Raw genomic sequence first — 25,163 nt, forward strand, 5'->3', positions numbered from 1 at the left:
CTGTTTAAATATATCCTAAAATAAGGATGTTTGATCACATGTCTATGTACCGTTCATGTAAATACACTGAAATTAACAAATCATTAATGACCCTCACGGAATATTGGCCATTCAGAGGATCAGACAATGTATGCATTAGCCTGCCACAATCAATATCAACCAATTACTACAACATAGATGAGTACCCAGCTACTGTAGACTTACTTCCTGGCACTAAATGCACGAACAGTCTACAGTGAAAGTGCTGAGTCTCTGGCATGAACAAACAGGAGTTTAAAGGACATAGCCTCCTACTCCTCCTCAGTGGAAACAGATGCTGAAGCCCCGATTGGCCTGGGGGGCCGAACAGTATGTGTCCATGTCGTCTGAGCGCCCGTGCCATTCTGACCAACAACATATTGCATCTGTCTGCAGCGTGGATGCTGCATGCCCTTAGCTTCTCTGCTGATAACCCACTACCCCAGATTTTGAACTGGCTTCTAGGCAGCCAGTGACACAATCCCATTAATAAGAGTTGCTGCCTGCTGTTAACTGTTGTACTGGATCCAAAGAGGGAGACTGAGAGAAAACCTGACAGCCTTGATTAAACTCCGGGGATTATCCTCACTGCTGAGTGGTGGAAAGATGAGGAGTATAACCAGTCTATGTGGGTAAAAACAGATTTGTTGTGGTTTGCCTCAATGTACACTTGAAGGACAAAAAACTCTCACTATTATTATGATTTCCGTTTTTATTATACACTGGTTTTATCGGTCTAAATCAAATTGACTCAAGCATAAACCTTTGGCGAATGACTGTAGATTAGAAGTGTCCTGCTTTATCAATCTCTCTGATGCAAAATACATCAGAGAGATTGATTAAATCTCTTTGATGCATGTTTAGGAGGTAAGCATCACATGTGCCTACACGGTTTAGCTGCTATTAATCTCAGATCTAACTCTCATGAATCAGTGATGTAGCAAAACTTACGGTCAAATACCCTCGTCTGGATGCGCGTCACCTTTCCTGCTCTCCAAAAACTGACTGACTGGCACGCTGCCTGTGTGTGGCAGATGGGACTTCACACATCATTTATGTTTGGCAAATTAAGTGCTGACTTTATGCATGAAAAACATTGCATTAAAAAAACATCTTTCAAACGGCTGGATCTGTGTCTCAACTCTAATAATTACTTTTTGCTTGGACTTCCTGGGACAACTCTGCCATTAGTCATCATCTGCTAACAGCAATATAAATTCAACATAATACCTGCTGCTGGCACTAAGCAGTTCCCTCCTCCCCTTGATGTCACGCTATGTGCAGCATGCTGGCAAAATCAGCCAGAGCCCACCTTGAATGTCATGAGGAGGACACTACTGAGTCACTGCTTTGATCCTACATATGACATACAGTACAAGTCGTGGAATTTCATTTCAAATTGGAGCTTGATCTATAATTCCCACAGATTAAAGTGCTGTATTTAGAAGTTGCTCAGCAGAAATACAAGTGCGAGATTTTGTGTGATGGGTGGGCTACGCATGCATGTCACCACCAATATTACGAGACACACTTTGTTTCCTGCCTCTGACATTGACCTAGATTTCCCAGTCAGATCAAGCTACGAGGACAACATGAAAAACACCATTAAATGTACATATATTATTTACAGGCCCTCGACTGAAGCCACGTGTTCTCTGCTGTCCTTGCTGTAGCAAGGAGAAAAGTTGCTCGACCAAAAGGTCAACAGCCGTGCAGACATTTACATGCATGCTGAACACTTAAGTAGTGAAAATATAAAAAATGCGGAGCCAATTAACCAGCTGTTATTTGTTAGGATGCTTGTACTTGATTAAAATTAAAGCAGCTCAGAGTGACTAGCAGTTTGGAAATGGTCAATATTTTCATTATGACTGACAGAGCAAGCTTGCAGTCTACAATGACATGTGGTCTGTGAGAAAGCAAATGGATATCGTGTGAGCTACAATGAGAGATGATTTGCGTCATTCTACCTGTACTTGTTTGAGAACACAGGGGCGTCTATGTGCAAACAAATGATAATGAAATGCATTATGCAGCGTAATAGTGTGTAAAATTCCCCGCAGATCAAGCTGGCCTTGTCGGTTGGGGTTTGGGGGGGGGGGGGGCTGGAGAGTCACAACATCACAGGCTGCTGGCAATGATGGAGATTAAAGTCCTCCCTAACAGAGCAGCAGCAGGGCATGGGGCTGTGCCAAAGAGCAGGCCAGAACAGACAGGACAGGGGTTTAGAGGGGCAGAGAGTGAGCCGCTGCCTGAGAAAGTGACCTGGAATCCGGAGTCCTAAACATCGCTCCAGGTGCAGATCTGTGCATGGGTGTGTGAGCAGAAGAGGCTGGCACAAGGACAAACTGGCAGTCCATTCGCAGGCACGCTAGAAAGACTCAACAAACTGACAACCGTTTTGAGAAATTTGCTCTTAATTACTGTTGAGTTGATGATTTCTGTCTTCTGTCAAAAAGTGCACACATTTGCGAGGCCAATGGAGTTTTCATGCCACACAACCTTCCAGCCTGGTTAAACATAAACCTGTAACCCAAACAAACACTGCCCTTTATTTACAATGCAGCTCAAACAGCAGGAAGACATCATGGCTGGCAGATTTACAAAACATGAAAACATGAGCCTTCTGCTGGCAATCAAAATGACAAAAGGATTAAAACAACCTTAATGTAATTGAGCAGGGGTGGGTGATATGGCAAAAATCACACCATAGTTTTACATGACGGTAACAGTATACATCATGATACAGTAATTTTTCTGTAAATTCTATTAAAAAATAGTTTTTAAAAACATACTTCTTCACATTTGATTATTCTCTTCTTGTGTTTAGAACTTGAATTAACTAAAATGCTTTCAGAATTGAAGCTTTATGGCTCTTGAGTACAATAATTTCAAGTGTTAGAGGTTTCTGTATTTAGGCCTACAACTTCTTTCCCTTCATGTCTGTTCTAATCATGTTACCTTGGAAGGGAGCTAAATTCGTGAGATCACATGAGATTCCAACCTTGGTTTGCTACATAGCCTGCCTCAAATACAGCTACCACAGTAAAACCAAAATGGCTTAATCTCTACCAGTGGACCGTGGATGTATAAAGAGAAGTGGATACAGTGCTGGAGACGGACCCATGTTCATTTCTAAGACTGTTGCTCAATTGGGGTATGAAGCCAAAAAAGCTTGATTTCTGCTATGTGAAATTATCCAGATCTTCCACCTTGTGGATCCCATAGAGCAAGCATACTAAAGACTTTCTGCGGTCAAGTGGCTAACTTCTGGTTTAGCCCTTGTTACCTTGAACGGGCATAAAAATGATTTTGTGTGGTTCTTGTAGACTGATGAGATGCTATCAGACCAAATGGATCAAATCTCGAAAGTGAATCAAGTCATTCTGAAGGAGTTGTGATGCTCAAAAAAGAATTATTAACTGATTTACTGATGTTTCTTTCACAATATAAGTCTACAGAAAAGGTCTTTCTGGGCCCCATGGCATCACCTGATAGACCTGGAAGTTGTCATTTAATTTGTTTAGCTACTATGTAACATTGACTTCTAAGACCGGTGCTATTCTTGGGGGCTTATGGTGGACTCATTTCTCCCATTGCATGGAACATACTGTCATATCCCAACCCTAACACCAAGCCAAATATCCTTGACTCAAAAGGACCAGATGACTAACAGCAACGAGTCTGATGATGTGTTCACATTAAAGGGCATTTATTAGCCTCTTGCTATGAGCAATGCAGTCCTACATGATCACAAAATAATCCGCCAAAGTTGGACCACTTCTAGTAACGTCATAAAAGATGTCTGTATTCATTTCTTTTTGCTGGATTTGAGGTGGACAGGACTCAGTTGGAAAATGGTGATGCACCAATGAGGTTTTAGCAACGTCTGAATCAAAATGCAAAGATTTAAGGCCTTTTTCACAACAGAAATTTTGACTTGTAAAGGCCGTTCCTCTTTTGCGGAGCAGTTTATACTCAAACAAAGAGGCTTAAAAAAGTGGACTGTACAACACATTTACCTAAGCTACAAGAGCTTCCTCCATTTTGAGCTCTCTGGCACTCCGTTCCCTCAAAGGGTTAGCATTGTCAAGACAGCTTGCTATTAGCTCTGTGGGTCTAATGTCCGATTTCTACTGTGTAGCACGGCATGGCTTCACTAAACTCAACTCACTTTTTGTTGGTTTTCCATTGGCAGAAGTTGTGGACAGTACCTCGTACCTGGTACTTTTTTTGGTACCAACACAGCCGAGGTTCCAAGCAAGCTGAGCGGATACTATAAGGTGGAATTAAAACACTGCAGACCACTGAATGGTTAAAGAGAATCGTTGCATCATTTTTTTTGCACTCAACCTACATTAAAAAAAACTATTCCATTCACTGGGTGCACTATGTCGTACATGTGACAAAGTGCAAACGTTTATCTATTTGCTTGACCAATGATGAAAGGATTCAGTGAATGTTGAGCTGAAAATTATATATCAGAGCAGCTTCACGCTGTGTCACAACGGCAATCAGCTGAGAATTGCGCCTACACTGAAGGGGGACTATCTGCAGTGGAAAACGCAATAGAGTAAAGAACCTGGTGTCAAAAGTGAGTGTAGTTGAGTCAAGTCGTACTATGCAGTGGAAATGAGGCAAAAGTTCCCCTAAGTTCAAGTGGATGTGAAAAACTGTTATAAGACTGAGTTTTAGTCTTAACTCTGTGTGCAATTATTTATTCTAACAAATGGAGCAGATTAATGTTCTTCTCCTCATAAGCAATGGGGCATTAGTGTGCTAAGACGTCCCTCAAGCATAATTATCTCCCTTTGCAATATAAACACACTGCAAAAACCAAGAGTGATTTATACACCATGAATGGACCAAGTAAAAGCTGTGAGCTTGTACCACTGATATCAACTTCAATCATGAAACAGGTGGCAGTTAACTTTATAGTGGGCACCTTCATACACTCACAGCTCCAAATGGCAACGTAAAGGTTTGAGTCCTGTAAAATGTCATTAGCTACAGAACATAAAGCACGCTCGTATCTGTGCACACAGCCCGCTTGTAAAGCTTTAAAAAGGAGAGATAGGGTGGAGTTTTATATAAATACCCTGCCTATGGACTTCTAGTTTGCACAATTAATAAGGCCAGCAGTCCCCTTTTCGATCCTCAGGGTCCGAGCTGTTGCACTTTACAAGTAACCACAGCTCCAAAGTGGCCTGCTTGCTTATCGGCTATCGAATAAATGCACACAGGAGAACCCTGCAACTTCTCACTGTATTATAGTACATGACTACACTCAAATGTTCCCCAGACTGCTCTGCATTAGCAGCTTCGGCGTCGTCTGCACAACAGGCAGTCAAACACTTGGTCTGGCTTGGTTTGCCATAAGTGAATGGAGAAAGCAGCTGTAGAGGGCTTAACAAAGCAACGCTGAGCTGAATGAAAATGTACAGAGTTATTACTTCAGCTCCACAGGGAGACTCAGGACGTAGAGTTTAAGCAGTTAGCCTAAGTGGAATGAGTCAAACGGCACAGGGGAAACTTCTTTAGGATAGTGGATTTAAAGACAATATGTGATCTTTACCCTTTCAACTCCAAAGTAACATAAAGCAACAGAAGGAAAACACTAATGAGATCTAGTGTGTATGAGGCATTTAATTGGAGAAGCGACTACATATCATTTAGAGGACTTTTGATGCTTCCTGGCTTCAGAAAATTCTCCTGTAACAGAGGCTGCTGAGGGCTTCTCATGGTCCAGTCAGTGGGGTTGCACATGCGTGCCCCTGTCCACCTCTGTTGATGCAGGGCTAACACAAAACGCACGCCTCACTACGCTAAGCTGCATGGGCAGACAAGTGCAAACACTATTCATCACCATGGCACTGGCTGGGGGGACTTTGGTCCTCTATACACACCACTTTAGTCCACTGCATCTCACCCGACAGTGTTCATGAAGAGGGTTTTGGCACGTTAAAAAGACACTGATGCAACTTAAAGCAGAGCGGCCAGCCAGCTCACAGTGAGGAGTGCTACTAGAGAAGCCAACAGTCCCACACAACTGTCGTCTTCCAAGTCTGAGCTAAACGGTTGTTACTTTTTCCAGGAGCCTCTGTGCAACTCTGAAGGCTTACCACACACTACCTTTCACAGTCATCTTACATCACTGTTTGTTTGATCAGCGCGGGTAATAAAGTCCCCATCTGGCTTCCCGGCTGAGACTCTGGCCAACAGAGGCGGGACATATTTGTGGAAAAAACACAAAGAGAAAGACACCATCCTTTATATATTTAAAAAAGGTCTTATCTTATCCTCTGAGGGATTTCAAGTTCACAAATGGAATTAGGAGTTGAAAAACTGCAGGATTCAAAGCACTGCCAAGCTAGAAACAATCTCCCATCACAAGGCAAGCGACAAGCTGGAACATTTAAAGCATAACAAGACTGTGAGTTTGTAGCATTTCCACTGAACTGATGTTCTGAATCAGATAGGGCTCAATACTTTAGAAGCATGAATGTTTTATTATGGGAATATGTGGGAATTTATAGTTTGGGTTAAACTGCTTCAAGCTAGAAAAAAAAAATCAAAGTCAAGGTAAAAGTTATGTTTAGACTGGGCACAATCTGCAGCTTCAGCAGGCTCTGACTCAGATTTAAAAACCTATCACACTTAATGTTTCCACAAAAAAAACCACACACATACTCAGAAAAGACAAAAAACATTACACACATCCATGGTGATTTTACAGCTCCATGTCTCCATTTAGTCTATTTTTATCCAGTGCAACCACAGTGTATTTTAATACTGTAGTGATGTAGCATTTTCCAACATCTACTATAGTTTTTCTTCCCATAAGGCATTCCTCTCCTCGTTTGATTTTATAAGTTCCAGGCTGGATCCCACAGGGGATCCCAGCAGAAAGAAAGCAGGTCAACTCTGACAAGAAGGCACTTTGGGATGTTTCTCAGAGAGGTGAATAGTTTTATTCATGCAGTCCATGCTGAGCAGTAATTTATTCCAGTCAGCAGCATTAAGATCTCTTAAAACCAGGGGCGTACTGGAGGGTAAACCCACCTTCAGTCAGTTTAAAGCTGACATTTGATATTTTTTACTGTATAACACAGATCCAAGTGAATCCACAGATCAGAGGATGCATAATGTAAGGATATGATTAAAATAGGGGGATTTTACTTTGAAAGATCCCAAAATGAAAGGTCAGGGTTTACTGTTTTCATTTAGACCCTTTAACTGATGAAAACGCCCATTTCACAGAGAGCTTTCTGTTCACACTGTGTTTAGTCGTGTGATGATGTTTACCACAATGTCATCTGAGAAGACTGAACTCTGAATGATTTTTTTAAAGTTGACACATCTGCTGCTGTCCTGTGCTGGGGTCTGCAGTGGTTCTCTTGAAACACAAAGATGGTGCTTAAACCCTGCAGATGTATGCAATTAGCGACCACACTTTGCATTAACACTGCTAAATGAGCCTTGGTTTGGGTTTAGAAAAGGCAATCAGCAAAACTGAAGTCGGACATACCAGTTTTATCCTACAACTACTAACATCCGTGCACAAAGAAAAAGAAAGATAAAAAAAATCCCAACCCCCTCCTGCACGAAGTGAGGAGGAATGAATGAGCTGCAGACGGTCTAAAGACAATGCAAAGTTAACTTTGGAGAAAAGTTGCAGCGAGTGCAACAGTGTGACAAATATGACCCAGACGACGAGAAAAACACTCGCAGTTGTTACATTTTTAGCAGCAAGCCAAGTAACAGAAGATGTCAAACTTACCTCTTTATCTCTGAAAGAGTTGTTCCCTCTCGTCCTAAATCCACTCTGAGGACAAAAGTAGGATCCCAGAGGTGATTTCCCAGAGTCTGGAGTGGCTCCTGAAGCCCTTCCCCGCTGTCTTTTAGTTTAACTCGTGTCTGCTGTGCTGGATGAGGCTGAACGTGGCTCTCATCTGGATCTCAGCACTTTGAATGGAGCTCTGGATGGACTTGAGAGTGCAGGGTCCGCCGGGCGTAGGGAGTGGCTGGAGCGGCGTCTCTGGGCTTGTCCAGCGTACCCTAATCACCTCCAGCGCGGGGGGAGTTGGGTTAGTGATGCGTTCAGATGTTGTCGGAAATATTGGAATGTATGTTTTGGACACATGAATCACGCTTTATGACTAGTGGAAATACAAAGAGTATGGCAAACTCCATTTCACCAACCGTTTACCATTCGTAATATTACACGGACACCCACACAGCATAACGTGAATATATTGCCCAAAACTCTCCTCAGGCCAGAGCGTGGGCTTGTCTTATAAATGAGACCAACATTCTAGAAAATAGATTAATAAATGATGGATAGTACAGACCTATTTCGGTTTATTTTGCTTAGCAAGTGTAAATGATATGAATCACTGGGCTTACATTTCAAGCTTTGTACTAAATAACTGACCAAATATATTTTAAAGTAGTTTCTGGACTGAGTGCCAAGATTTACGAGGTGGCTCGTAACGCAACATTAAAGTTTTCCCTTCATATTATTGCATCCCACAGACAGATACACCGTCCACCCGACAGCACAACACCCCCCTCCTGTGTCTTAATGCTAGATAGCAACGACTTGTTGACCCGTTATTTAATGATACTAACTCTGGGTCAGTTTGCTGTGTCAGTATTAAGGGTTAAACGCATTTCTGACGGCCAGAAAACTGATCCTTTTACAGTTTTGAGGGGGCTGAAACATGTCTCTTCTATTCATTGACCCGTCAACTAAAGGAAATTACTTCGATCTGCACAGAGGGGTTAATTACAACGATTGATCTTATAGTATCCCATTCTGCATGATAGACAGATAGTAAATACAACTACATGGTATTAAGTACCACATTTGCGAATAAATGTACCATGTTTACCTCACTCCGACAATATTTTCTCAGTTTTATAACAGTTTGTGAACTGTACCCTCCCCACACAAGTGTAATGACCCACATAGATTCAGTGTTAATGCGCATGCGCTGCTGCGTTTACAATTTCCTCTTCCCGGAACTGATTGTACTGGAGTGAAGTGGTATTAGTTTTTATTTCACAGACTGTTTTTGCTCATTAAGAGGATTTAGGTGAGTTTATGTCTGTCTGTCTGTGTGTAATGTAATCAAACGATGGTCATATATTCAGGCTTAATGTCGCACTGCGTCGTGAAATTAAAGAAAGCTGACTGTAGTTAGCTAACCTAGCACCAACGTGAACGTTGTTGGCTGAAGTCAGACATCCACCATGGCTTTAACCTTTTTAATTGGTTAGTGTCACAGTGTGTGCCATTTTGTCAGATCTCGTGTAACCAATATTGAGGAAATTAGTTAACTATCGTCACGTCGTTCAGATTAGCATTATCATAACAGTGAACACCTGTGGACAAACGTAGGGCTGTTGCTCTGAGTACTCAGTTTATATTATGTTGGCATGAGTAACTTAACGCCCAGCAGTCAAAGATGATGGCATAGTTACAGAAGTATCTGTGCTCGTTTTACCTTGCACAGTGTATGTGAGGTCATACTGTACATAACGATACATCCACTGTGCTAACTCCAGTGCTGTTCCCTGACCAAACTGTCAGTAAGTTACTGCACCTAAAACAATAAGAGTGTCAAACATGGCTGTAAGATGTTGAATTTTATTAACTGTTTCACTTATAATCAAAATATTTTCAGAATACACTTTTTACTTTTTATGGGAAAAGGTTTTGAGTGAGTACTCAATGCGTTCAAGTAAAATGGGATAAAAAAAGAGACATTTTCCTAAAGTGAAACCAGCATGTTTTTAGGCTACCAGGTGCCATGAAATCATGATTTTTTTTCTACTGTGTGCCACCCTGTAATGTTCTAGATATTGTTTAGCATTTTGTCACAAGCATGTCACTTAAAAAATACTGAAGATGATTTAGTGAGTCCTTGTTGGTTACAGTGGTCCAGAATTGAACAGCATTGTTACACACACATGTCCATTGTAGACTATATGCCACCAAGAAATAGACAGCAGAAGAACAAAGAACAAAGCATGGCAGAAAAGTTGAACTTTTTTTTAAACAAATAACCACAAGTTACATTAATGATTTAATGTAGTAATGACTAAACTGATAAATGGATTTATCATTTAAAAAAACCCACAAACTTGACAGTCCCATTTTACCTTACCAGCTCTCCTATTTCACCTGAACATGTCATTTAGGTGAGGAAGGGCTACTTGACGTGTTTGAAGGTCCAAAGTTTCTAAAATATTTTACTTGGCCACAAATTTTCTTCACAGAATTATAGAAGAGAACCATAAGAAGAACACTTGAGGTAGTCATTAGAGTTAGGTGAGGTCATTATGTGGTTTTCTTGGTAATCTACCAGAAGGTTGCCCACATTACCTCACTTCACCCTGTGTCTTAAGTTGTCAAATAAATTTAGGTGATGGGTATAATAGTTGTTTTCAGCCACGTGTATAGCCTTACAGTTTTTTCAATGCATTATAGGGAAATAGAATTATCTATTGTATGTTTGTCTGTCTTTTTTAATGGACCTGGAGTCTAAATAAAAAGGTTGATTATAATTTTCTTTTTTATGCGCTAATCCTGATCTTATTTCTTTTCCGTTTTGTCTTCCAGAGTGTCTTTTATGAGTAATCAAAGGCAGCAGAAGCCTACGCTATCAGGCCAGCGGTACAAAACCCGAAAAAGAGGTGAGAAACTTTAAGGAATCCACAGTAGGATTAAAGCTATCTTGTTTAGTCTTTGATGGTGATTTTTATCAAACTAGTAGGTCTCCATTTGGTTTCACATGGAGCATCTGCTTGATTGTCTTCCGCTTTTCATAGTACTGACTTTTCAGTCCAGCACTTTACCTGCTTACAGTTACAGACACAGGAATGTTATTGTAAGGTTGGTTCAGTGAAGGCCACAGTTGGGTTGATTTCCGGTTTTGCTGTTCTGGTGTTTTAGCTTAAACCGGTTTGGTTAAATGCAAATTGGCTAAACCCACATCTGTCGTTATGACATGTTCTGGCAAGTTAAAAAGTAGCCTACATCAGCAACCTGTGCTGACAGTGTCATGGTTCTAAATCCAACTTGTATTGCAGTGATAAGCAATATGACAACTTGATGAACATGATATCATGTTTGTTTATAAACAGACTAAGGGAGAGAACAGTGTCTGACAGGCCGTGAGCCGAGCATGGCCACATGAAAATATGCATTTAGTGGAACGTTTGTGTGTTTTTGGGAGTGACGTGACAAGACGAGACAAGACATGGCAGAGTCAAGACATGGCAGAGTCCCCCAAGAAAATGAAAACTGCACCAATATGGCAACATTTTGGATTTGAAGCAGATGAAAGAGGTGTCCTAACTGGCTGCAGGCAACACAGTGTACTGTCTAGAGCTGAACTTTTGCCTTTTTTATGACTGTTGCTCACTTCAAAAGCCCACAACCCTACTGAAGACCATGCATATTTGTTCACTGGCTAGATATTCAACACATTTTTACTGCCACTGTGCATACTAAAGAAGGGTGTCTGGCTGTGCAGCAAATACATTTGCAAGGAACAGAATAAGTGATTTTTTTTTTTTTTTTTTTTTTTTATGGGTTTGAAACTGTCTTTTAGAATGTCCCCAGGTCATAAGTAGGTGGTGGGGCTAAACTCAAGTTATGTCTTTTCAACAGATGAAAAGGAGAAGTTTGATCCTTCCCAGTTTCAGGAAAGCATCGTACAAGGTCTGAACCAATCTGGCACTGATTTGGAAGCTGTCACAAAGTTCCTTGATGCCTCTGGTGCCAAGCTTGACTACCGACGCTATGCCGAGACTCTGTTCGACATCCTGGTGGCTGGCGGAATGCTGGGTAAGAAGCAGGACTCTATTTGTTTCATACCTTGTACAGCTGAACACTAATCATGCCGTGAAACTAGTAGTACACAGGAAGGTTTTATTTTCTTAATCCAGTTTTATGCACTTGTAAACACACAGTCATGGGTAGTAAAACAGCTGATTGGAGGTATGGAGCATAAGACTCACAAAATAAGAAAATCTGTTTTCTCTCAGCCCCAGGAGGTACCTTGTCCGATGACGTGACCTGCACTGACTTCTGTCTCTTCAAAGCACAAGAGGACATGGAGACCATGCAGGCATATGCCCAGGTGAACACCATCGAATTCCTGCTCAGTTTTTACTGTCGTCACAGGGAAGTTAAGAATTACAAATAATGAAGCATGTTGTGTTTCCTTTAGGTCTTTAACAAACTCATCAGGCGTTACAAATACTTGGAGAAAGGGTTCGAGGAAGAGATTAAAAAGGTTTGTTTTTTGCGAAGGGCATCTTTATAGGAACACGTAGTATCTGTCCAGGTCAAGTTTGAGAATTCATGACCATGTTATTCCAACTCAGATATTAAAAAAAACAAAACAATAATAATACATGTCTGACTCAATTGTTTATGTGTTTGCTCTTTGGTAGCTGCTGCTGTTTCTCAAGGGCTTCACAGAGTCTGAGCGCAACAAGCTAGCCATGCTTACAGGAATTTTGCTGGCCAATGGCAATCTCTCTGCAGCCATTCTTAGCAGCCTCTTCAATGAGAACCTGGTCAAAGAAGGTATGTACTTCTCTCCCTCATAGGTTTGCCTTGTTCTGTTGTTCATTGTTCTGCAGATGAAGTCCGCAGGTAGAAGTAGTTGGACTGAGGTTATATAAGATGTGAGAAGGAGGTAGAATCATCTCATACCTTTTAGATTAATCTTTAAAAATAATATAACCGGTGTCTTTTTTTTCCTTCATGTCTTTAATACCTGTGATATATTTTTATTAATACTGAAAACCGTATCCTCCATCACTGTTGCTTTTTCTCTCACTCTCTTTCTCCTTCCCAACATCTGCCTTTTTAAAAGGCATATCTTAGTGTTTTCTCAATGATTTTCAAAGAGTTATCAAACATTTTAAGGATAAAAGCATAATTAAAATAAATTTACATCCTCACATGTGCTTAAATGCTTTAAAGTTATTAGTCTAAGTAGCAGAGTGATTAGCAATTGTGCCAACAATTACTGAGAAACCAACTAGACACTACTGCAAGATCAGATCATGTATCAGCACATTTTCAGATACCTGGTGAAATCATTGTTTAGTCTGTTGTTGAAAACACTGCACACCAGCAGTCTCCCATCCTAAATCTATCGCAGACATAATGCAGCAATGAAACAACCAATTTATGCTTTGGAGTTGTATATAATGGAAAAGCAGTAGATGCCTCCAGTCATGTCTGATATCAGTGCCATCTGAGGAAAACGCATCAAGCATGTAAAATGCGGTTTCACTCTCAGGATTTCCAAGTCATTCAGTTAAGTAAATTGAATTGTTTCTGCACTACATAAACATTATTTATGGTGTCTAGATGTTTTGTTTCTTTGTTTTTTATGTAGCCATTTATTTTACTCTAACTATAAATTATCCTTTGCAATTCCAATGACAAGATTAATATTACACACTGTAAACAGTTGGGGAAATAAGTTAGTTGTCAATCACAAATGCAATTAATTTGATTCCTTAGACAGTCTGCAAACTGGCTTACAAACTGACATGCCAAGCTACTCTCAAAGAACTAGTGCCAACAAAGAGCAGCTGATCAAACTGTAATTCAACCAACACTGGATTTTTGATGCCAATACTGATATTGACTAATGTTTTTTTTTTTAAATTTATTTACATAAACGCTTAAATAAACAAACATTTTTATAAGTATTCCTTATCTTGATGACCCAAGAATTGTGACAAAGGTATCTGCTCAGTGGGATATTTTACTCATGGGCTGATATTATGTCTGCAGTAAACTGGCATGCTTTGCCTGGCACAACTTCAAGTCAAAAGTTGCACTTGAACCCACCACAAAGACTTCAGCTGACACACACTTACGTTTTACATCAGCATGAGAGAAAATAATCAGTTAATAGTCTGCATTCCTAAACCAAAAAAAGAAAACCTGAGGACCTAACATTATAGAATGTAAAAAAAATAAATAAATAAATAAAAAAAAAAAATAGCCCGTCATTTGTGTTGTGAATTTGTGTGAATATGTGTAAACAGCGATACGTGCTTGGATTATGAATTAATAATGTCTGTAAAAACATGCAGATGGCACTGTTAGGTATCTCTTTGACCTGGCGTTGTCAGCAATTGTCTTTACATATCAGAAAAAAACTATGTCTGATGGACATCTATATAGTATATAGTATACCTGTGGTTCAAATTAATTTTGTTCCCTGCCTCCTTGTTGTTTTAAGGCATTGTTCCAGTTAAAACCTGTGTAATCACATCTTGTGGCGTGCATTTGTTTATCCATGTATTACTCGAGCCTAACGTTATCCTGGCAGGTCTGTTAGCAACAGCTGACGCACATTTTTATGCATTTGTTCAGGTGTTTCAGCGAGCTTCGCTGTAAAACTCTTCAAATCCTGGCTTTCCGAAAAGGACATCAACTCTGTCTCTGGCAGTCTCCGAAAGGTTGGCATGGACAGCAGGCTCATGGTGAGAGCGACATCTTTAATACAAAATTTTTGTAAGGCTAAGATGAAGCATTATGCCTCCTGATGCAGTAAGGGTCAGCCATCTGCCTGTGCACTCTAAATATGGTTTGATGAATATAAGATAAATAATTTGCATGAATTTAACAGAGTTCCAGGCTATGGTGGCGTCCAGCACTCAGGCAATTAATGAACAAAGGTGTCTTAATTGCTGAAGAAGGTTTGTCTGGCTGAACAGGCTCTTCCTCAATATTGACTGTGTGCTTTTTCAGGAGCTGTTCCCTGCCAACAAGCGCAGTTGTGAGCACTTCTCAAAGTACTTCACAGACGCCGGGCTCAAGGAGCTTTCGGACTTTGCCAAAAACCAGCAGTCCATAGGTGCTCGCAAGGAGCTGCAGAAAGAGCTGGAGGAGCAGATGTCACGTGGGGACCCCCTCAAAGATGTAAGCCTCGTTAGTTTTCCAGCTGCTTTTACATCATCCAAGTCCCATTTTGTGTGCCACAGCACTGAGGGTGGCACTTAGGATTACTTTCTTCTTAACCTCTGCCCCCATTTGTCTTGAGGAGAGCTGGAGAAAAGGATGCAGTGAATCAATGACAAGTTGCACAAATCCACTCAACCTCAGCATATTATCTGCTCCTGCAAGCCTCTGTACCCTGCCAGGGTTCTCATACTTAAGGCTCCTGCAGGATTTGATAAGCAATAAGCCCTCAGCATATGCTGGCCATGGTTTTTCCTGCTTTGCCAATAATGTGTGTTCCATCTCTGGGCCCTGGGTCTTACAGATCATCGCCTACGTCCGAGAGGAAATCAAGAAGAACAACATCTCCGAGCAGACGATGATTGGGCTAATTTGGGCCAGTGTAATGAGCTCCGTGGAGTGGAACAAGAAGGAGGAGCTGGTCACAGAACAAGCCATCAAACTTTTAAAGGTGACAACTCTGTTATATAGCTCTGCTTTTCCGCTACCCTGTAGCAGTCATGACGACACGCTCCGAAATGAGAGATCTAAAGAAACATACGGATGACATTCTTGAATTGTGATCTTTCAAAAAGATGTTTAAAAAAATCCAGGCTGCTGTAGGATTTGAACTCCTCTGTAAGAATTCGAATAATATCCTATCAGATTTCTGTACAACCCTAACTCTAATCTTGCCTGTTTTACATTCTCAGCAATACAGCCCACTGTTGAAGGCTTTCACCTCCCAGGGCCTCTCTGAACTCACACTCCTGTTGAAGATCCAGGAGTACTGTTACGACAACATCCACTTCATGAAGGCCTTCCAGAAAATTGTTGTGCTGCTCTACAAAGGTACATCTGTTTGTGTCCATGAAGCTCCTGTTTTCCCATCCTCACATTTGTAGTGAAAAAATTTAGTTTTGTTGTGGGAAGCTGATGCCAGATGGCCAGAGATTACAGCCAAAAGTTTGTCTTGATTGATATCGTCAACCTGCCTGGCGACATTTGTTTTTCAAGCACCTGCGGAAATATTTGTGCTGTTGGCATCATGTTGAATAGATTTTTTTTTTTTTTTTGTTAATATATTTCTTGTTTGTCTCTATTTGAAGCGGATGTCTTGAGTGAGGAGGCAATTCTGAAGTGGTACAACGAAGCCCACATTGCCAAAGGAAAGAGCGTTTTCCTTGAGCAGATGAAAAAGTTTGTTGAATGGCTCAAGAATGCAGAGGAAGGTAAGCATCTCACGGTCTCCGTTTTTTTCTTTTCTTGCTTTCTTGGTGGGTGTTTTTGATTCTACTGGCAAAACATAGCATGGGTGTGTGCTTGGTGTCATTGTTGCTGAATAACATATGGATGTACCTGATGTGTCCCCTGTATTCTGCGCCTTTCTTTTCTGTGTCTTTCTTTTCTGTCCTACCTCTGCATTGAAATGACCTTCATGGTGATACTTAAGCCCAGTGCATACCAAAGATTTGCAATAAGATGAAATCGTTTTAAAATGTTGCAGAGAAAAGTTGCTGCGGTGGGAAGTGGCCAGTCCGAGCTCGACGCAAGCCAGCTGGTCAAATCGCCAGCAGCTGGTTTTTAGAATGTAAAGCACGTCACCTGTTTCTACAGCCAATTGGCTTGTAGTGAAGTCCACTGGTCAAGTCAAAATGACTGCAGACGGCATGTTCACACGCTGCAGCAGGTGCCCCATACCCGCCGAGCCCTCTGTCTTGTCCTTACGGTGTGTCGGTGTTGGACGGTGGGTCGCTGCTGCTTGCTATATGTGCTTATGCCCCCAGACACATTCTCACTGACTGATTAATTGGTGCTGGGTTTTTTTTAGAACATTGTGGTGTATTTATTATGAATACAACCCATCTGATGTGCGTTATGTTTTTCTCTGTTCCATCACTACTACAAATGCAACTGTAGCCAGCATCTCACTATCACTATCCTCATTCATATTTTAAGAAGCTGAAAATTATATTCAGCCACAAAATAAGCCTTAAAATTTGGAATTCAGAACTGAGTTGTTGCATAGAGATGATACACCATCATCTAGTTGCATTAGTGTGAACCAGCAGTTTTTTAAGAATGTTGCAGAAGTTGACTGATTCATTTGGCACTGTGACATGCAGCAGTGGTTTCCCGTATAAAACAAAAAATGACCAATGAGCTTCGCGGGGGCTAACGATTAGCCGGTCAGGCCAGAACCAATGAGGAATAATAAAAACAGTGGCACGAGCAATAGACAAGTCCTGCTATCAAGTCTGCTATTGAGACTGTTTTAAATTGAAACTTTTTCTCAATATCACCCAATGTCGTAGTTTTGTTTTACTTCACTCTGCCCCACCCTTAAAACCCCATCAAAACAAGTATGCTGGCATGACTAAGCACCATTGTGGAGTTAAAATGGTTAGATTCAGGCAGATACGTTGGCCCTCTGGTGATTGGTTTGGGAAAATCAATTCCCTGTGCCCCCACAGAAATCAGTTGGAGTGGGCGCCATGTCAAACTGAAGATAGAAAGGGAGAGTAACAAGATGTCAAGTCTGTCTGATGTCTTGCAAATGTTTGAGCAAAATGCTGACTGATGATTTCTTTTTTCCAGAATCTGAGTCAGAGGAAGAGGAGGCAGACTGAGGACCTCCAGCTATAACTACCATCTTGATTTGTATTTTTACATTAACATAGCGCCAGATGCAGTAGAAGGACCTGCAAAAGTCTGTCTGTATTTTGTTTTTGTTTTTTTCCTTCTCTTTTCCCTACCTCTTAATATCTAGCTCAACTGTAATGTAAGGGCTTTAATATTGTTTTAATTTTCAACATGTTTTCTGTCTGAATCAATACTCTTCTTTATACTCCAGGAGGCGGTTGCAGTGCCACAGTTAGCTAAATGGATTGAAACCCCTGTCATGTAACTAAGGGGGACATTTTTTGGACAGAGGGTGCCCTTTAAAATAAGCCAGTTTGGAGGCACATTTCACAGCTATTGTATTTAGTCATGGGAGTCTTATTTGCCAGAGGTCCATCTGTGTAGCCATGATATCTTGGTCCTCTGAAAGGCAAACGGTTTTTGTAACCTCAGTTTACACTTCTGCCAATTATGTCACTGAATTTTTTGCCATTTTTTTAGATTCTGTCTCTGTTATCGGCGATGGAGATGTGCCATTTTAAACAGCAATGGTTATGGTTGAGATGCCCCATAAAAGCAAACTTTAATTGTTTTATACATCCTATGTAAAAGAACCATGCAAGTGTTGTATTTCTTTTCCTTTACCATACAGTTTGACTTTTTAAAATAAAGGGAAATTAATGGTTTTCATTACTGCTGGATTTACTATTAACTATTTTAGTGTGAAGACACTTAGGAGAAAATTTTGGGAAGGCTCTTGTAGAAATGCATCTGTCGTGCCTCAGATCAACCTGTGTTCTCTCCAAATGTTCCATTGGTTGATCTCCTCTAGCCTCACCTAATCAAGTAATCAAGAAAGGCAGCCTTGCATGCGTGACCTGAGGTGCAAACAACCATCTCATTCACCTCACTTCTATCCCACTTTAAATGGTAATTACAGCTCAGTCGAGCATGCAAAAATGTGAGTGAGATGGTGATTCAAGATGTTATGAAAACGGAGGTCCGTGCACATTCATTACGGCAAGTCATCTTACAAAGTCTGAAAAACAGGCAGTTCGTTTTAATGCCGTGCCGCAAAACAAATTCAGAATCTTGAGTGCGTATTTAACTCTCATGCATGGCAAGTGATGGTGTTAGGAAACTTGAGTTTGATCTCTCCAATCAACCCAAAAAAAATCTACATTTGAAACTTTTTACATCAGCAGCGTGAAATCGAGACCATGAGCTCTTCCTCTGGAAGGGATCCATTCGTGCACTCTTGGGCATTTTTTTTTTTGTATCCAGAGGAAAATTATGAAAGCCAGCACCAGCTATCATACAGACAGTTGTCTTAGCTTTGAATGCTCTTGAGTGGTTATGGTAAGCATAATACGAAAGTAAAGGGGAGGCTGAATGAATTATCTAGACGTTGGTCACATTTTCTCATGTCTTTACAGTGGCCTTGCTGCTGCGTAGAATGAGTGATATATTTAGTCTCACTCGTGTATTTCAAAGGAATACTGTACAGTACAGCAGAGCACTGAGAACATTATTGACTGATTATCAGTTTCATTCAGTACCAACAGATGGCAGTAAATCCTTAAGAGAGGCCTCCTCCTTCCATTAAAGCCCCACACAGTTTAAGAGTCAGGCTCAAATAGAAAAAGCCATTTTGAAGAAACCAGACTGGAAAGTATTAGACACAGGCACAACTACAAAGTATCCGACACGAGTGTTTTCTCAGTCCCAGGAGGATTTGTTTGCCTTTTGGTTTTATTTAGTCACTCTAAAGAACATGAAACAATTTGGGAGAGTGACATGCTTTTGAGATTTGGGTGCGAGCGCGTGTGCGGCGCTGAATGGCAATGATGCTGCCCATCCCCTTCCTGTGCAAAGCATTGGCAATACTATCTTTGTGGGACTGTTATCTGCTTGTTACCAGCGCTGCCTCACTTCACACCACACACAGAGAGCTCCTCCCTGCATGTCATTTCGTACAGGCGCTGAGCATAGCTGCGTGTTGAAGAAGGCTCTGGTATAATGAGCTGTGCACACTGTGTGCCCTGACACATCTGTTTGTTTTGCTCCCGTTATTGAGCAATTACATATGCTGCTGGATATACAGTAGGTATCCCAAGGTTTACCTTTCTTCACAGTTATATCCCAAGGCATGTCAAGGTGTGAAAATTGGAGGCGCTAAACGTACTGAGCAAGACAGTCTCCTACCTTGTGTCTCTGGCAAGGAGGCCATAGATGTCTGAATTCCCTCAGTGGCTTTTTATACATGGTTTCATCTCATCCTGCACCATTCATAGCAACAACAAAAAAATTGTAATCATTCTTTTCAATGACATGAAACGTGTCGGAGGAAAAATAGAACAGAACACTGTATTAATTTATTTTTGGAAAAATTCTGTCTCAGCTGGACTTCCTGCTTGAACTGAACAGACCAGCACAATGTGCCAGGGAATGCCAGGGGAGTTGTGGAGAGCAATTATTCTGGATTTCACACTGCGGCTTTGGTCAGTAAACATGACTCAGACTGCAATGCACAACTCATCTGAATAATGCTGTCAGAAAACACAGGAAGACAGTGCAACGACTGCTTTGAATGAGGAGAGAGCGACTTGAGATAATTACTCTGGCTTTTGGGGGGGAAAAAAAAGGAACAAAACTACCCGCCTCCGACCGTGCCATGATGTGCTGAGCACAAAAGATAAACTGTTTTTGTTTTGGGTAAATTGTAAGTGATATTTGTTTGCTTTGCATTTCAAGCAGCATTGTTTTGCAGGCCAGTTTTTTTCTTGCTCTGCTGCTTTTGTATTTATGGAAGACCACTCTAATGCTGGGCTTAGCACCCAGGTGAAATATGGAAATGAGGATCAACATGTTGACTCAGTAAATGCTGCCAGTTTGTCCCCGGATCAACTTCTGCCAAACATCCTAAAGCAGTGCATCCTCCCGTCCTCAATGTGGCCCTATTATGGACAGCTGAGCACCTCTGTGGCAGGAAATAGCCGCTAAGCTCTTAAAACCAAGAGGGCTGAGGAGTTTTTTTTTTAGGTTAAAGGCTGACAGCCGCTGTTGTCTGTCAGCTGTCCCCCACTCGGCTCGTGTCGCTCTGTGTCCCTTGAGGTAACACTGCCATCCTCACCAGCTTTGTCTCCCAGAGGTAGGTAGCACACAGCTGCCTTTTGAATGTTGTGGCCTGGAAACATTATTCTCAAGGTTATTCATCATGTATAATATTCCTGTTTCAAAGGCAGCTTAATTAAAGATGACAAGTACAGGTTTGAACCTTTTAAACCATGGCTGCTGCCTGACTGAAAGCAATGTATGGTGTCTGGACTTGTCTCCGCATAGGGGATACCAGGGATGGTTGTAACACTTTCAATTTGTCCAAGCTACAAATCATCTGATTTAGGCCCCGTTTATACGACAACGACGTCAACTGAAAACGGTAAACTTAAGTTGCGTTTTGGCCGATCGTTTACAGAACAGTGGTGTTTTGGGTGCCTGAAAACGCAACGTTTTGAAAACAGGTTCAAGAGTGCAATTTTTTGGAAACGGCAGCGTCTCCGTTGTCATGTAAACTTGCAATATGCAGTTCCTCTGAAAACGGAGACTTTTCGCACATGCGCATTACAGTTCCAGTCACTAGGCATGCGTGAGAAAGTCAACCATCACAACAACAATGCCGAGCTCTGTTTGTGCTGCTCACCCTGTTGATTTGAAGTGAAGTGTAGATCGGTTACTGTAGCAACACCACCTCGTCATCCATCCAGACAAAGTTGTTTGTGCATGCTTTCGCCATCGTGTCTTCTTTGTTTTGGTTTGTAACCACCACGTTGTAGAGGAAGGCACTTAAGCGCAGGTGCATGCCATCATGCCGTGGTGTTGCTTTGCAAATTTACACTGCCACTCATTGGCCTGGCATGCATACTACAGCGTTTCCAGTAGATTTTGCGGCTTCACGTTAACGGGGATTGTTTCAATAACGTCGTCATATAAACGCATAAGTTTTTTAAAACACAAAGGACAGACTTTTCCGTTTTTAGAGAAACCGTTGTCGTCTAAACAGGGCCTTACTCTGTATGCTGAGTTTAGCCCGTAGTCCTCATGTGACGAACAAGCACCCTGCGGCAGACAGCCAAGGTTATAAGGAAAAACCTGTTTTGAGAGAAGAAACTAATTCTTTTTCATTTATTTTTATTTTTGCAAGAGCATTATCTGCTTTGTATTCAAATTCCCCAAACTTTAATCACAGTTATTAAATGCCTATGTCGTTATCTTCCATGCACAAGTTGTTAGCACTTGACTCACACATGTACACTCACACATACATTAACACAAGAGTGCAAGACAAACCAGCACAACACACACATACTAATATTCACTTCAATCAGGGGAAACGTTTTTTTTTTCTTAAGTGAAAAGAACATATATTTACTAGTGCGCATGAGTATGAAAAATGTGAAACCTCTTTAGCAATTAGACCCCATATATATTTAAGGGGGGCTATGAATCCAAAGTAGAACATCCCCCCTCGTGGTAAAGTTTGAGTGAACGGCAGGACGTGGGTGGTATGGTAGAGCAGTGGTTAGCATTGTTGCCTCACAGCAAGAGGGTTCCTGGTTCCTGGGGAGGTTTGAACCCAAGGTGGGGGAGCCCTTCTATACAGACTTTGCATATTCTCCCTGTGTCAGCGTGAGTTTTGTCCAGGTACTCCGGCTTCCTCCAACAAGGACATGCAGGTTAATTGGTGACTCTAAATTGCCAGTAGGTGTGAATGTGAGTATGAATGGTTGTCTGTCTCTATGGGTCAGCCCAGTGATAGTCTGGTGACCTGTCCAGAGTGTACCCCGCCCCTTGCCCAATGTCAGCTGGGATAAGCTCCAGCCCTCCCGTGACCCCCAACAGGATAAGTGGTTATGGAAAATGAATGAATGAATGAGCACAATGAAAGTCTTCCTGAAGATGATGCATTTTTGCACATTCTGTTAAATTTTATTATCATGCTTAAATGTCTGTCATTACTATGACTGACAGTAACTAAGGTACTTGACTCACACACACCAGTTATGTGAAAAAGTCATTTAAGTGTTGATTAAAAAGTTGTCAGTATCTCACGTTTTTGTCATAATCCTTATTTCATAATGTTCCATTTCACCCCAGGCTATGTTACAGGTAACCCAGACAATGGGGTGAACGGAAACATTTCACTTCTTGTGCTTGAAACTAAACCATCATTTTCAGTTTGTGTTACAGAGATAAAAGTTACACCATTTTATAGCAGACACATGTAACTAGTTTGTATCATATTTTGAATGCACTGTCTTAAAAGAGCACCATGATACTGTCAGAATGTCAAAATTTTTACAACCATCCCCAGTCTCTCCTTTCTTAATCTCTAGCTCTTGGACAGGGATGTCCAAGCTTCATTGAATGGGGGCCAGATTAGATAAAGTAGAAATACCTTGGGGCCAGCTGCTTTTCATGTCATATGGGTTATTTAAAAGAAAAAGCTCATACAGCTGAAACGAATGCAACTCTTTTCAACTTTCCCCCACTCCTCAAAGTGGTGGCCTCGCTGTCAACTTCACAGTTCTTTGCTGTGGCAATGCCTGTTTATCTGTTTATGGAGACGCATTAGTTCTGCCTTTGTAGTTCCTGTTTGCGGCATGTCTACAAACTATATAATAGTGCTTCTATTATGAGGTGAACAGAATAATACAAAGCAAAGTTGCTAGTTAAACCAATACTGTGTGGCAGGCCACATATAATATGTTTTGAAAGTCAAGCCACAGGCCATTTAAATTTGGTCTGTGGGAAACAATTGGCCCCCGGGCTGGCCTTTGGACATTTAATGGGTGGAAAACCTTAATGAAATGAAGGTAATAATAAAAGATGCCCACATAATTGTATTTAATGTACAAGTGTAGTGGACAGTGCACAAGTGTGTGCTTTTTAGTTCATCTAGACCCATGTAGTTGTCACATCTGTTGAATTGACAATAAGGATAAATTCTAACTCTTCCATAAAGTGTGAGTTAGAATAACATAACTGGATAGAGCCAGGTAGGAAAGCAACGTGTTAACAACAGATATATTGTGGTTGAAGAAGAGCCAGAGACATATTGGTGCAGTCGCAAGGGAGGATGTATCATAATACACTGCTTTTCTTTTTGCATTTCACTTCTCTGTCTCAAAACCCCATCTACTAACCCTAGTAATGTCAACAAAGGAAAAGGTGTTTTTTTTTTTTTTCATTTGAATCCCTTTATGTCTTCACTAGAATATGGAGACGAGATCATCAGCAATTTAAACATTGACTGAAGGATCATTTCAAATGTCCCAACTGGGGCTATTGTTCTTTTCAAACAGATCATGCATGTTATTCAAAACTGAGGATTTGAAGGCAGAGATGAAGCATGAAAAGGCTCGGCTATCCTATAAAAAAAAACTCAAACAAGACAGCTAAACAAATGGTGGAATCAGAAAGGTGAGTACTACAAAATTGGATGAAAGGAGTTATAATTGAAACGGTGGAACGTGCAAGTTGTGCAGACAGGGTTCATTGATCTGGCGGTCACCACAGCCTCAAATAAGAGCATCTTCACCCCCTAAAAGCCCCTCCAATGGCTTACGGAGACCACACTGAGTGTGTGTAATGGCCTGGCTGTGAGAGTCCAGGGATTTAGCAGCTAGACTTGAGTCAACACTGAGGCTCATCACAAACATCATTACTTTCTCCTGGCTTGTCCTTTTCCCTCTTCAGTGGCGCAGGTCTAATAGCTGTGTACAAACGACTGGGAGCAAAGGGCTGGATGGCCTACTTTGATAAAGAATGATTGACTCAAGGGCAGCTTTTTACGTGCTCCTCGCTGGCTCCATATCCACAGGAAAAAGCTCTTAAGGCGTCTTGAGGAGCATACATTACCATCTCACCTGCTCCAGCTCTCGTTGCTTATTCAAGAGTTTCCACTGATTATTCACACATCTAATCATCATCATCAGGGCTTAACAGGCTACTGCTGGTGGTACAGCAAGTGTATTCAGTTGAAGCTGTGCAAAAAGTGAAAGGGAAGGGGTGGGCACTTTGACAGAGCCCTCGTGGGAACACCAAAGCTACATCACAACACTTTGGCTGTGACAAACTGCTCTGATAACTTGCAAATGGAATGAAAGTTTGCATCTCCAGAATGTTTTTAACGAGTCTCCCTGGAGTGTGGCATAATGACTGTGGAACTCGGCAATGGAGAGAGACGGAGAGAGAGTGTTGGGTCTGCATGCAGCTCTCAGCTTTCTTTTGCCCGTTTATGCACCAGCGGCTCTAGGGACTCAGACAGGCTGTGGAAAGACATGAAAAAGCCTCTACAAAACTGTTTGTTTATGTAAGGAATGGCGGAGTAGGGAGGAGGAATCCACTTAATATTAAATAACTACTTTAAAAAAAAACAGAGATATAGCAAATATTCAATAAAACCCACCCAAAAACAAAAATATTGACATTTTCAAAAAGGTAATTAGCAAAACCTCCCCAAGGACAGATTAGGTAA

General features: G+C 41.3%; 2 protein-coding genes across 6 annotated transcripts in view; one reads left to right on the plus strand and one right to left on the minus strand.

Moving 5' to 3' along the window:
• Nucleotides 1-7,938, minus strand: part of myo1b (myosin IB) — a 78,025-nt gene extending 70,087 nt beyond the window's left edge. For all 4 annotated transcript variants that reach the window (XM_078174380.1, XM_033618022.2, XM_078174379.1 and 1 more), the window contains exon 1: nucleotides 7,799-7,938. The gene's annotated coding sequence lies outside the window, so the exon portion shown is untranslated. The remainder of the gene's footprint in view (nucleotides 1-7,798) is intronic.
• On the plus strand, nucleotides 6,433-17,774 carry LOC117251574 (eIF5-mimic protein 2-A-like). 2 transcript variants are annotated; one of them, XM_033618027.2, is made up of 12 exons: nucleotides 6,433-6,451; nucleotides 10,646-10,719; nucleotides 11,699-11,875; nucleotides 12,076-12,170; nucleotides 12,261-12,326; nucleotides 12,487-12,622; nucleotides 14,438-14,547; nucleotides 14,816-14,986; nucleotides 15,330-15,476; nucleotides 15,718-15,856; nucleotides 16,114-16,236; nucleotides 17,603-17,774. In XM_033618027.2, exons 2-12 carry the CDS (start codon nucleotides 10,656-10,658, stop codon nucleotides 17,632-17,634), a joined length of 1,260 nt encoding a protein of 419 aa, XP_033473918.1. In that variant the 5' UTR covers nucleotides 6,433-6,451; nucleotides 10,646-10,655; the 3' UTR covers nucleotides 17,635-17,774. The 2 variants fall into 2 exon arrangements, with proteins under 2 accessions (XP_033473918.1, XP_033473917.1); XM_033618026.2 differs by lacking the exon at nucleotides 6,433-6,451 and adding an exon at nucleotides 9,002-9,116.
• Nucleotides 17,775-25,163: the final 7,389 nt, after the last annotated feature.

This window comes from Epinephelus lanceolatus, chromosome 14 (assembly GCF_041903045.1).
Source record: "Epinephelus lanceolatus isolate andai-2023 chromosome 14, ASM4190304v1, whole genome shotgun sequence".
Lineage (NCBI taxonomy): Eukaryota > Metazoa > Chordata > Actinopteri > Perciformes > Serranidae > Epinephelus > Epinephelus lanceolatus.